This window comes from Eupeodes corollae, chromosome 2, assembly GCF_945859685.1.
Source record: "Eupeodes corollae chromosome 2, idEupCoro1.1, whole genome shotgun sequence".
NCBI classification, from domain to species: Eukaryota; Metazoa; Arthropoda; class Insecta; order Diptera; family Syrphidae; genus Eupeodes; species Eupeodes corollae.
This window is the reverse complement of record NC_079148.1, coordinates 26539658-26554050: the sequence shown is the minus strand read 5'-3', so window position 1 is coordinate 26554050 and position 14393 is coordinate 26539658. Positions and strand designations below refer to the sequence as shown.

At 36.3% G+C, this 14393-nt stretch overlaps 1 protein-coding gene across 4 annotated transcripts in view; it reads right to left on the bottom strand.

The window, feature by feature from the left end:
- LOC129947460 (uncharacterized) overlaps positions 1-14393 on the bottom strand; it is a 179828-nt gene that overhangs the window by 83749 nt on the left and 81686 nt on the right. For 2 of the 4 annotated variants that reach the window (XM_056058022.1, XM_056058021.1), the window contains exon 2: positions 8618-9745. In XM_056058022.1, the coding sequence (XP_055913997.1) occupies positions 8618-9467 (850 nt within the window). In that variant the 5' untranslated portion in view covers positions 9468-9745. Of the gene's footprint in view, positions 1-8617; positions 9765-14393 lie in introns of all 4 variants that reach the window. The other 2 variants (XM_056058023.1, XM_056058020.1) reach the window with 2 other exon arrangements.

Here is a 14393-nt window from a genome sequence, read left to right as displayed (position 1 = left end):
CAAAATACTTAAATACTCACTTCTTCAAATTATACTTAAACACTTTGAATGACAGATATAAACTATTGTTTAATTTCCTCTTAAAACTTTTTGACACAATTAATTTTCCAGTATTTATTTGTTTGAGTTGTTTCCCTAAATTCAATTTGAGCTCAGACTAGTTGTTTTCAAAAAATATATCTAAGCATACTTTCAGGCGATTCAAATGGTGAAGCTTTCAAGCTGTACTTAAAAAAAGCTTAGTTTGTTTTACAGTTGAGCTAAACAAACAACGAACCTAAGAAGAATTCAAAAAACCCAGTTTACGATGATTCATCTATACAAAACTGTTTTATGTTTAAAAGCTTTTTTTTCGAAATGAAAATTGTCATTTGAAATCACGATCTTATGTATTCCAAGATTATATTAAAGCCATCTGAATCCATTCTCTTAAATGAAGCTTAAAAGTTTGTTTAAAACTCTTCTTTTTTTTGGGATCTCTTAATTTTTATAAAAATGCCTATGCCACCAACGGATCTCCTACATAATTACTCATACTCACTAAAATGCACCTGAGTCCACGATCAAACTGAACGAGTTTAAGGTTTATTTACACTAGGTTGAGAAGAAGTAGATGAACATTTTAGACTAGGGGAGAAGGGCAATTAAACCAGTTGTTGAACTCTCAGATTGAGTTTAATTCACAGCACGGCGCGGCGCGGCGCGGCACACTGTTCTAGCTGTCGGAGTTTGGAGTCGTGCCTTGGCCACTATCGGTCGTGCTACTTGTAGGCATTTTTTTGTTAAAATTGTTTGTGTAGGGGGTGTGTACACAGGCGCAATAATATAGGGAGGCAGAGTATAAGTAAGGTAAGCCACACGATAAAGTCAAAAGATGGAGGAGACGTCAAAGACGGTTGATTGTTGATTGCGGTAATCGTGTGTTACGCAACATGTAAGCCGACCTGCCGTCGTCGTCGTTGTCGTTAACGTTACCGTTCGTAGTCGTTTTGGCGGTGTGGGAATGGGAATGTTCGAAGATAAAGACGCAGGTATTTAAGACTTGGTAGGTTAGTTAGGTAGGTACGAGTACTTGTAGGTGTCTTAATTTTGCAATCTAACCGTACAAAAGGCTCTAGATGCTCTGCTTCCATTAAATGAGTGTATCTTACTGGTCAGTAATAAAGCTACTGTAACAATCTCAAATTACAGTAAAACAGAGTTGATACTTAGCCAAATTGTTTAGGTAAGGTACTCGTACCTTTGATGGTGATGAAGGTACGTGTTTTTTGTTTGTTTGGTTTTTTCTTCTCACAGAATCAGTCGTGTGTGGTTCGGTGGAGTGTGGAAACTATGTATAAAGCATGCGATGCTTGATGCACTCACTGTGTAAATTAATTGGAATAATTGAGACAGGTAAACAGAGTTCGGGGTCAAATTGAATTATTTATGCACACAACACCGTGCAAGTGCATCAGTACAACACCTGATGACAGGTCGCTGACATTATTCGCATTATTCCACTTCGCTGGCACGTGCCAAATAAAACGACAACATGACATCATCAGCAAGAGAAAGAGATAGATAGAGACCCAGCCCCATAACGCCGACGACGACGCGATGCGAGTGTGAAACACAACGACCGTCGACTTTACGACGATGACGACGCACGGTGTACAAAAGGATGTTGATGTAAAGTGACATAAAATTTGTTATTTTCGTGGCTCTGGCTGCTGATGGCTGTTGTATGGAGTACAAGTACTTTCGTTTGTGGGTGTATAGCTCTGCTTCAGCTTCAGCAGCTTATTACCATAATCCACGAACGTGTTAAGCACCCAACAAAACGTATACTCGTATACAGTGAGGGGAGTAGAGAAGTGGTTTTAATAGTTTTTTGTTTGCGTTTTCGGATGGATGCCAGGAGAAGGAGGGTTCAGGACGGATATACTGAATATTATTATATTATATTGCTCTTGGCCTGATGGTAATGACAAAGTGATGTTGAAGTTCAAGGAGAAAGAGTGTTTTTATTAATACAATTTTGTCACTAAATAAAGATTTTTCCCAACGTAAATTTGTTTGTTTGTTTTTATTTATTTTGGTCGTTTAATATGTTAGAAGTTATGGTTGTTTAAAAGTGAATAAGTGACGTTGATGTGGATGAGTTAACGAGTGTTTGTAAAATATTGATGAAGCTTTTTGAGTGGCGTGCGTATAAAGTGTTTGGAACTTTGTATCTATAATTTATAGCGCTGGAGTTAAACGTTTCAATATTATAATTTTATGAACATTTTAGATCCAGCTTCCTTCTACTCGAATAGCTACTAACTGAGCAACATTAACGTTACTGATGATGGAGGTACTTTGCATATTAATTTATATCCCTGTTTTCTGATCCCTAAGATTTTGGGAAGAAACTCATAAATTTGTAAAATTTGTTTGAAAAATTACTGTATTCTGAAGTTGTTAAGAATACTGACATTTATAGCTAAACGGTGAATTCTATCAGAAGAACATCAATGACACAAGAATTTATATTCTCTAAGCTTATAATCTTTTGTGAAAAACTATAAAATTTTCGGGTTGCAGGGTTTATTAGAAATTGAACAGATGTTTATTAGAATTTGAACAATGTTTCTTGAGTTAGGGCTTACATACATAGATGTTTTATTGTAAAGAATAAACTATGCCATTAACCGATATAAACAAACGGCGTCCAAGGCTACTGATGATTTGCGATAACTTCTTGAAATGATCTTTAAGGGTTTGAATCAACACAGATTTAATCTTTCACGTAAAAAATGTAAAGGCTTTAAATTACACCATCTCGGTGGCCAATTGTGATCACTTGAACTTGTAACAAAGCGTCTAGTTTTTTGGAAAATTTAAGAGCCTCTTAGTCTTGTTAAAAAATGAAAGTCATCCACATTAACATCTCTTGATTTCGGCCACATGAAAAAATTAATCATAGCTAAGTAGAACCCATATTCACGAATAAGCTAGGTTCTTTAAAATTCTTAAGACCTAAGGCATATGCAAAATATATGTTTTTCCCAAAAAACGACCAGGGTTTTGGTGAACACTTAGTGCTTTTACAGGTTATGATTTACCAGATTAATAACATGTCCCAACTGTTTAAATTTTTCCACTAGGTAGAGGGAGGCCTGTGCTTTAATTTTGCTAACTATGGTAGCAATATTTTCACAATTTTTGGAGTGAATTTTTACTATTACAAGGCATTATTTAAGCGTTTATCTTTTTATTATTAAGAAGCTGACACCTTCGAAAGTCACAGCCGCCAAAATAGCGGGCTTTTCAAAATGGAACATCTTGTAGGAAAAATATGTTATAGGTTTTAAGGGTTTTAGTTCAAAGTCCCGTTATTAACAATCATTTTGAACCACGGTAAAGGAGGTGTTTTTAAGAGGGGTTTAGGAGGTTTTAAGACGAGATGCCGCAGGTGCAATGTCTTTAAAGTTTTGAATATCAAAATTAGAGGGGAACAGAGTTGGGTAAAGCATTCCACATTCTCTATGTGCGGTTAAAAAAAGAATCTTTATACTTGGAAGCAGTGCTCGAGTGATGTAATTATTACGGTTATAGGTCAATTGTCTATCATAATTCAAACCTCTTTTTTAATTCCTACTCAAAAGACTTCAACTTGTTCTGGGGGCACCTGTACAAATTCAAATTTTGGAGGAATGAAGGCTTTCTGAACTACAGCCATATCAGAAGGAGTATAACATTTCTTGCACTGTCGTTGGAGAAATTCTAAGCACCTACAAGCATTTTTGTCAATGAAAATCTGTCATCGTTCCATGGGAGGTGATCTGTGCCACTCAAAAAGAGTACTGAAAGTTGATTAGTTTTCTGGATTCAAGTGCATGTTAATGGATATTGTCTTCGGGGGTGGGTAATGTTCTAATGCCAGGAGATAACGTTGTGCTTTTGAAGCATTAATATGACAATGCTCTCGAAATCGGAATTTGATGAGCTAATCATGCGCTGCCGTTGTAGTTCCACATCCAATGAAGAAGGATGTGAATCTAGAAACGAATGTGAAAATCTGAAGATATTTTCGGCAGCAAACCAGTTTAATGGATTTTTTTGTATATTATTTGTTTATCTACGAGCGATTTGCTTAACAGATGCAATTACAAATATTTTTACTTATTTATTTAAAATATAAATTTATACAATAATTGAATTTTAAATTTATCTCGAGATAAATGAAAATCAAAAATAACACACTTCATTGAACGAAGAAATTGCTCCTGATATTGGTTCATTTTTTCCACCATTTGTTCTATGCAGTTTTTCAAAAGGGGAACAACTTGTTCTAAACAGTGTAGATGGTACATAAATGGAAATCTGAGAAAGCAAAAACGGACTTTTTATATGATAGCAAAGTATATCTCTCAAAAACATTACATCATGAATTTTTCTTCTAGATTCTAGTGATTTTATCCCGAGCAATTGGCACCTAGCTTTTTAGTCTGGACTAAAATTCCAACGCATTTTACGAAACACAAATTTAGTAAACCGCCTTTGGACCTATTCAATTCTATCAAAATGAATTCTATAGCATGGGTTCCAAATCACATCAGAATATTCGATTGTTGACCTAACTAGTGAGGTATAAAGGGTTAGTAAAACATAAGAATCCATAAAATCCTTGCTATTCCTTTTAATGAAACCAACTAGGGTATTCGCCTTAGCCACAATGAAATCTATATGTTTTTTTGGAGACAAAGTATTATCAAAAATAACGCTTAGATCTTTGATATTGTTAACTTTAGTCAAAAGATTCCATTCGATTTTATATGGAAAACTAAGAGCTAATGCAGATTTAGAAAATGATATAGCTTTGCATTTTCTAATATTAAGTTTCAAACTGTTCAAAGAACACCACGAAGAAATATGGTCCAAATCTTGTTGAACTCTTACACAATCATCAATGGTTTTAATTTTAAAGTACAATTTTAAATCATCAGCATATAGTAGATAATTACAATTTTGTATTCTGTCAACTATATAATTAATATATATCAGGAAAAGTAAAGGGCCAATATGACTCCCTTGCGGAACGCCGGAGGTACATTTTATACTTCTCGAAACTTTGTGGTCAATAATTACTCGTTGCGTTTCTAAATACGAAGAGATCCATTGAAGCATCTCAGAATGAAAACCAAAATATTGAAGCTTTTTCAGTAAAATACTTGACATTTATTCTCCATTGCATTTAGGACATAGAAGAGAAAACAACCAAATTAGTCACAGTAGACCGACCTGATACGAAGCCATGTTGTGACTCAGATAAGCATTCCTTTATCATTAATTCTATCGAAAAGTTTGGGGATGGCTGAGAGCTTGCAGATTCCTCTATAATTTTCTACTAGATTTTTAGAACCTGCCTTTAATATAGGAACAAGAAATGCTTCTTTCCATTCTGGTAAAAAGAACCCCATAGTGCGAACAGCAATTATTATGCCACCACCACGTTCAAGTGAAGTTTTGCACCGATCAATACGAAAAACATTGTAAAAGTGACAGTCAAATATTTCTGTGGATAAAGATTAGAAGTAAAGGGTGTCCCAAATTAACGCAAGAATTGAATTTGCCGCCATTTGTGCAGTGAAGTGTTGGCAACCCTGAAAAAAAAGCAATTTGACAGCTAACAGTATAGGAGCGTTACACGATAGAACAACGTGTCTTCATTATTAAAGAATATTTCAAAAATAGTGAAAGCTTGGCGGCTGCAGTTCGAAAGTATATGGTCGGAATAGTGTTTTAACTTCGTCAACTGTGAAGAGATTAATTGAAAAATTCATGGAGACTGGATCCGTTGGAGACGCCAAACACACTGGTCGTCCAAAAACAAGCCGTTCAAATGTGATGGTCGAAGCAGTGCGTGAGAGTGTTGCTGACAATCCAGGAACCTCAATTCGACGTCGTGGACAAGAATTGCAAATTTCAAGAACCTCTCTACCAAATATCTGTGTCTTCATGCTTACAAAATTCAATTAACACAACTATTGAAGCTTAATGACCATGGGCAGAGAAGAGAGTTCGTTGAATGGATTATTGAACATCAACAAATGGACCCTGATTTTTCGAGCAAAATCATCCTAAGCGATAAAGCACATTTTCATCTTGATGGCTTTGTCAATCGCCAAAATTGCCGCATTTGGGGTTCGGAGAACCCACATGTGCTTGTCGAAAAACAAATGCATCCACAACGCGTGACTGTATGGTGTGGATTTTGGGCTGGAGGCATAATTGGGCCATATTTTTTTGAAAATGATGCTGGTCAAGTAGTGAATGTTACTGGTGCTCGATATCGCGACATGATTACACAGTTCTTTCTGCCAAAATTGGATGATATTGATGTGTCCAATTTGTGGTTTCAACAAGACGGTGCCACATGTCATACAACCCGTGAAACAATTCAATTACTGCATGAGACATTTCCAGGTCGTGTACTCTCTCGTTTCGGTGATCATAATTGGCCTCCTAGATCGTGTGATTTAACACCATTAGACTTCTTTTTATGGGGTTATTTGAAATCACAAGTCTATGTCAACAAGCCCACAACCACCCGTGCATTAAAGGAGGAGATTTAACGCTGCATCAACGAAATTCAGCCACATTTATGCAGAATGGTCATGGAAAATTTCAACAAAAGAGTGCGCATGTGCATGCAAAGCCGTGGAGGCCATTTGTCCGATGTGTTATTCCATACAGAACCCTATCCTATGTACTTTACGAGTCAATAAAAATATAACTATCAAAAGACTAAAAACGGCGTTTTCTATTTAATTCAAATCTTGCGTTAATTTTGGGACACCCTTTAGTAGACAATATATGTATGGAAGAATATAAAGAAGAGAGTTGGAGACAAAACGGAGCCCTGCGGCACACCAGCTTGGAAAATGGTGTTTCCCATCTACTCGAAAAGAGATGTTAAGAATAGGGTAGATGAAAAGCTTTTGCAGTGGTTCTGCCAGTGCGGACGAACATTTTTCAGAACAATAGGAACGTTGCGATCCGGTTGAGCGGATTTGTGGATGTATAAGGTCTTTCAGTACTCTTGCAACTTGCAACAAGTGCGAAAGGAGATTTCTCTCATAAAATCATTTTCGTTCTCAAGTATAGAAGGACTCATGACAATTTTTCGTAGCGTCTAAATATCAGCAAAACTGTGCTACAAACTTTGATCAAGGGAAATTAAATGAGCCTTTTTTCTCTTTTCGAAACATCGAAGACTTATTGGATTTAAATTCTTTGGATTTTCAATGATCTGAAAATCAATTTGTGAGAAAACTATTTCCAAAGGCAAAAAAGTAGGTTAAGTTCAAAAACTTCACCAGTCGAATCCTAAATAGTTCTTGTGTTGAGTGAGTCAATAAAGTAAGGAACAAAAATAAATCTGATTCTCTGATTCGTTTTTTTCACACGAAAACGTGACGGGAAACTATAAAAACATGGTCCACATCCCAAATGGAACTTATCAATATTGAAAGACATGTAGTGTGTTATTTAGACACGTGTTTATAAACAGCTTTCGTATGTACTCGTACATCAACACCTATCCATGTACATTGGGTATGTTCAAATATACTGAGACTTAATTCAAAAGTCCGACCTAACTATCCGATTTCAATCAAAACCATGCTAAACAAGGTTATAGCATAAAATAAACTTAATCACAAATAAACAATCTAAATTTAATCACGTACTCGTCGTCGTCGTCGGTCGGCGCTGTAGTCGGTCGGTCGGCAAGTCGCAATTAATATGCAACAGTTATCCTAAAAGCTAAAGCTAAACTCTGTTAATACAGCAAGCTACATTTTTTCGATCGATAAAAAGGAACACACAAAATATAATCGTACAACAAACCGCCCTATGGCTACTCAACTCATATTCAGCAAGACTCAGACTCACTCATTCAACCACCACACTTGTCTTCATAAAATCGCTTCCCCCAGCCGCGCCAGCTGCTCGTTGCTGGCCCGTTGAACTAATTATTCTCTTCTACCATTTAAGCCGAAACACTGCCTCCCTAAAATGTAGATATAGAAACTCCTAATATAACTCCTAGCCTAAACTCTTATACACCCAATTTGAGTTCGAAAGCCCAACATTGTACAAAGTACCGGATAATACTGCCAAGTGTACCCGGAAACTGTTGTCTGTTGTGTGTTGTATATTGTGTTGGAGGGGGCTATTAGGGGTATTACTGTTTTTGTGTTACTGGCTTATTTACTGGTGCGTTGTTGTTGCTGTCTTGCGTTCACAGCAATTAACTTCTTACATCACAAAATGGCAAACATTATTGTAATTACAACGAACCATAATTATGAATTGAACTTTATTCGTCTGTCTGTCTGAATGCTGCCATGGTTCAGTGCTGCCAGCAATCAGTTTTTTTTTTGTTCTAGTTGATATTGTTGTTATTCTAATCACCTTGCAATCAAAACAGATTAAAACTTTTTGAACTTGAATCGGGAAGGTGAATTAAGGTGCTTTAACAATTTACATTATTGATCTGATTAAGTGAGAGAGCGTTGTTTAAAGGCTATAATAATTTTTAAATGGATTTTAATAGAAAAACAAAAACAAAGTAATGAAAACTCACCTTCTTTGGTAATTGCTTCGGTATCGCAGCTGTCGTCATCATCGTTCCCATAATCCACCTGTAAACAATCAACATCGTAAAAATTAACACGGGTCACGTGACGGACATAGTCTTTTGTGTTAGTAACGGTGTTAGAATTAAGTAATGGATGTTCCAGCAGGGATGATGTCGATGGTAGCGCAGGATTATACTGTCGTTCAGCCGAAGCCGCTGTATTGCGATGATGTTTACGACGAGGTGGCTTTGGCAGAGCATTGATTGCTGTTGCTGATGTTGACGCTGACGCTGATGCTGACGGATGAACGCAGGGCTGTATATTTGGTGGTAGACTTTTTGGCAGTGGTGGTGGTGGTGGTTGTGGTTGTGGCGATGGGAATAATGGCAGATGATGTGATGAAGGATGACGGTGGTGATTAGCCAAAAAACTTGGCCCTTGCTCCTCCTCAGAATCGTGTCTGTGTCTGTGGCAGGATTTGTCCAAATCAAAGGTGACTTTGTAGGGTTTTTTATGAGTTGTTGTTGTTTGAATTTGAGGTGAGACAACTCCATTATTGGGGAAATATCGCGTGGGGGCTCTTTGACTTTCAGCCGGATATTGATGATAATTATGAAGATGATGATGGTGGAGTTGACTAGATGATGCGGATTGCTGTTGATTGTGTTGTTGGTGCTCTTGTTGGAGTAGTTGATGATTATTATAATAATCCTGTTGTTGTTGCTGTTGTTGGTAAGCTCTATAGGCAGCCGTTGGTATTGCGGTAACACCGGTAGATGTTGTTGATGTGCTTTCATTTGATCCTCCATCACAGCCATTTGTTGTCGATCGTGTCAATAATAAAATCACCACCATTCGATCATTTGAAAAGGAATTTTAATTTTTCTTTCTTCTTTATATAATTATGATTTATTAATTAATAGATACTTAATGATGATTGCAAAATCTTTCTGTGTCGGCTTCCGTTTGAAATGCAAAACTATTTGTATGAACTTAAACGATTTTGAAAACACACATAATTACACCCACATTTTTGTATAGTTCTCAAAGTCAATCATTATAGGTACTTAGAGCTGAGAATAGTTTTTTTTATAATTTGTTTTATGTTCTTTAGCATTGTTGGTTGTAGGTATCTAATTTTTATTTATAGGTCTAAAATTCATATATATGAAAATATTTTATAAATTAAAGATTTTCTAATTGAATTTTCTCAAAAATCGCGTGTCACATGCAACATGCTGCAAATTCAACCATATATAGAAATATGACATGATATTTAATAGAATTTTCAAGGCTTTTGCAAAAAATACAGTTGCAAGTAAACATTTTGAAGCTTTTTTGTTATAATTTGTGTTTAAATATTAAAATTACATTTATTTATTATGCACCAACTGAACTATTTTTTTGTTTTTTCTTTAAATTAAAATAGAAGGGAATTATATTTGCATAGATGTCAGAAGACTTGAAACACTTGGCATAGGGCCAATTTGAACTGCAGTGTGTCGACATTAAAAGAAGAAAAACAAACCACCAAACACTTGTCTTTTAACACATTTTATTATTTGTAAACATGTAAATGTCATCAGATTTTGTGATTTTGTTTCAGAGTGATGTTTTTGTGTCATGCATGTGTCATTATTAGAAATACAATGCTGTCAATTTGTTTTGACATATTGACATGAAGATTGTGTTGGTACCACACAATTTGACACATACGCTTGCAACGCAAAATGTTGCGTATGCTGTGTTGTACTGAATACCGAGTAGTCTTCATTTTAAAAACATATTGTTGAAACACTTAATTATTGTGTGTTGTTAGACATTGACATATTTGTGTCTGACAGTTTTTGACGTATTTCCATAGCAACATGAAAAAACCTTATTCAACACTTCTTTTTTACTTTGACAGAAGATTTGTACATTTTGGAAATGAAAGGGCAAGGATGGAAGTTATAGTGAAATTTCGATTGCTCAATTCAAAAACATCCTTAATAAGGTCATAGCACCTATCAAATAAAAGATTTGCCCACTTGATGTCACGTGCTTTTCCGTGGAACTGAATATAGAGGTATTAAAGGCAATGAATTCACAGTCAAGTCAGAAATTGACTGCGATGACGGAGCGCTGTGAGTTCTAGGAATCCCAAATCGAAGTCATTTCCCGAAAAACAAACAACAATCAAAAAAGGTTGTGATGCACTTTCCTCTAGACAAAGAAACCAATGCAGTTGAAGAAGCAAAACAAACTTGCAAAGGGCTTCTCAGGTTAAAAGAAGGTGCAGATAATTACTTGAAAAAGCCACGAGAAGTTCACAACATGCACTTACACAGGGCAACTATATTCTTAGAATATGGCTCTGCAAAGGTCGTCTAAGAAAAAGTGTCCACCGCAAGCCATTTTAAAGGAACAGAGGTTGTTGTCTCGGTAAAAAAGACAAACGCTGTTCGAGTTTAAAAATTATCATCAAAGGAGATAAAATGCAAATAAATAATTTCTCAGTCGTTTATAAATTTGCGCGAAGTCTTGCAGAATTGTCATTTGTCAAAAAAATGTTTGGTGACAGTTCTCCAGAATTGTTTGACTGCATCGTTTATGTGATTCTAGCGCCAGCCGCATCATCTATCTCTCAACCGAGAACAGCGCCATATGAATTGATGCCAAACAAAGACAATAGGAAAACAGTGCCGCCTTCCAAAAAAAAGTACTAAAACTATCAATTTATCGATTTCGGTCTAAAATATTACAGTTTTACAAAATAAATTATTGAAACCTGATTTTTTCAATTATATTTCTAATTTTGATATTATTATTCTCATCGAAACTTTTTTAGAAGAAAAAAATTGAAAATGGTATAAGTCATGGCAGAGCGAGCGGAGGTATTTTGTGTGGGTTCGAAACTAAATATTAGTCTTTTGTTCCATTTGAAGTGATTGAAAATAGATTTTTTAAGAAGACCAACTAATTTTTGATGTAATGAGAAAATCTAAGGATGATACGCTTATCAGAAATGGCAGGTTGTTTGTTGACTTTTGCGCTTTTTATACTGAAAGGAGTTGCAAATGTAAGCGAGGCTAATGAGTAATCGACTATTGCCGAGCATCTGGAGAGTGGATAAATCACGTTTTGAAGTGCTCATATCCAACTTCTCAGCTCACTTATCAATCTTAGTGAAAGTACACTTTGACGAGGAGATGCAACAGAGGAACTCAAATACTCCATGAAAAGTCAAGTGGCTTGAGAACAAAACTACGCACTTAATATAACTTTAAGATTGCAACTTTAATACCCTTCCGGTTCAATTACCAACATATGATGAAGAATCAGCTCCACATGCATCATCAACTCTATAAGATGGGAGATTTTTGTACGAAAAGGTCTGTCTGTAGAGGCACTCCGCAAGGTGGTGTTCTGTCCCCACTCCTGTCGAACATAGTGGTTAACGAACTACTAATATCCTTTGAGAGGGAAGGCTACGGAGTGGTTGCATATGCCGATGATGTTGCTATCGCCGTCACAGGAGAACATCCTAATACACTGAGAGACCTCCTCCAAAACGCTCTTAATATGCTCATTCGATGGGCTGATCACTGCGGACTAAGTTTTAATCCTCAAAAAACAGGCCTCCTCCTTTTTACACGGAAATACAAGATTCCAGTAATTATACCTCCTTCAATAAAAGGTGTACCACTAATTTTTACCTTTGAAGCCAAATATCTTGGTCTGATTTTGAACAAAAAATTAAGTTGGAAATCTAATATACAGGAAAGAGTTAAAAAAGCTACAGCAGCTCTTTTCCTTTGCAACAAAGCTATAAGAAGCAAATGGGGCTTTCAACCTCGCATAACCTATTGGCTATACACATCGGTCATCCGACCAATACTTTTGTACGGGTTTGCAGTATGGTGGACTGCACTGCATGTCTCTACATAACCGGGGCATTGAGAACTACACTCTCAGCAGTGTTAGACACTCTCCTCTATCTGACACCCCTCGACACCTTAGGAAACAAGTGGCAGCGAGTACATCTATAAGACTCAACGCCTCATCTCAATGGACTAACAAAAATGTGGGTCACTCCATCATTTTGAACCTCTTTGGTTCTATACCAAAGTACACAGACTACACGATTCCTAAACCCCAATTTGGAAAAAACTTCCAGGTATCCATTCCATCCAGAGAAGAATGGGAAGACACAAATCTTCTGGATAACAAAAGCATCCATTTTTACACAGATCGATCCAAGGCAAATGAGGGAGTTGGTAGAGGTGTGTACTCACAGAAAAGTTTAATCTCATTCCGACTCCCTAATCATTGTAGCGTCTTCCAAGCGGAAATTTTAGAGATCAAAGAGGTTCTCTCCTTGCTCAGAGAAAACGTGATATCAACTTCTGATATCTGCATCTTCTCTGACAGTCAGGCTGCTATTAAATCTCTTGACGGCATCTCGACCAAATCTCAAACGGGCCACAGATACATCACGGGAAACTGTAGAACCGATGAACTCACTAAAAATGGAACCCTCATGCCTATTTCACCTGAAAGGGAGAAGATAGGTATACCAATACCTGCATGTAAACTTCTGCTAAAAGAAACAGCTTTTGAGATAGCAAACTCTAGGTGGCACAATTTACCAACATGCGCAGCCACAAAACTCATATGGCCTTCACTGTACCTAAAGCGATCTAAGGACTTGTTACTTCAAAGCAGACTTCATATTAGCTCTCTAATAGGTGTCCTTACGGAACACTGTCTTACACACGCAATACGACTTCTGCAGGAACTGTATGGACGAGGAAGAAGAGGAAACAATCTCTCACCTTCTCTGCACTTGCCCTGCTCTTTCACTAAAACGCAAACTTCATCTAGGAGACTACTCTTTTGATAATCCCAGTGAACTAGCTAAAAGGATATCAAATGTCTTCTTCGTTTAATAAAAAGCTCAAAATGGTTTGACTAGTAACAATTAATTCTCTAGATTCATTTGGTATCACAATGGGTCTATCCTTTTGGCCTAAGTGTGTGGATTCTGAACCCGCAGCCACTTTAACATAACCTTACCTAACCACATGCCAACAAAAACGCTACTCTTGCACCTAAATACCTTAGAAAACTTTCTTACAAATACGTGAAACTATTTGATTCACAAATGCGAGTTTTAAACGATAAGTTTAGGGTTATTTTTTTCACAACATTTTCAATTTTTAAATTTGCTAAATCCGCTCAAGAAACAAAAAATATAGTCTTTAACTATTGCCAGGTTTTCCGAAATGACGTTTCGTTTTGGCGAAAAGAGTTATATTGTTGCTGAAAGGAATGAATGCTTTTAAGAATGGAAAACAATAATAGCCAAATGGCCGTCACTGCTACTTAACTTTTTATGAAACTTTCCAGAACCATTTCGTACATTTCGGACTATATCTCTTCGATAATTGCACGAATACCAAATTTAAGCCTTGAATAGAATTTAGTGCATTTGCATTTGCCTTATATCTCAGATGGGTCCATTTTTAAAGTTTCAAATCATAACCTTATTCCTGTGTGATTTCTAAGTCTTTAGTGAACTCAATTTCATTACCAACCGTCAACATCTAATAAAGTTGATTGCTCTAAAGTTAGCGTCTTACTGTAGTCTTCCGAATCAGAAGACCTTTAATTTATCTTGGATATTATTTCAGAGCTCATTTGTTATTTTTCAACTGCATAAAATACATCTTCCAAGTCACATTCTTATCTTCATCTTTCTTAATTGATTTAAGGAGACATTTTCTAAAACATTACATG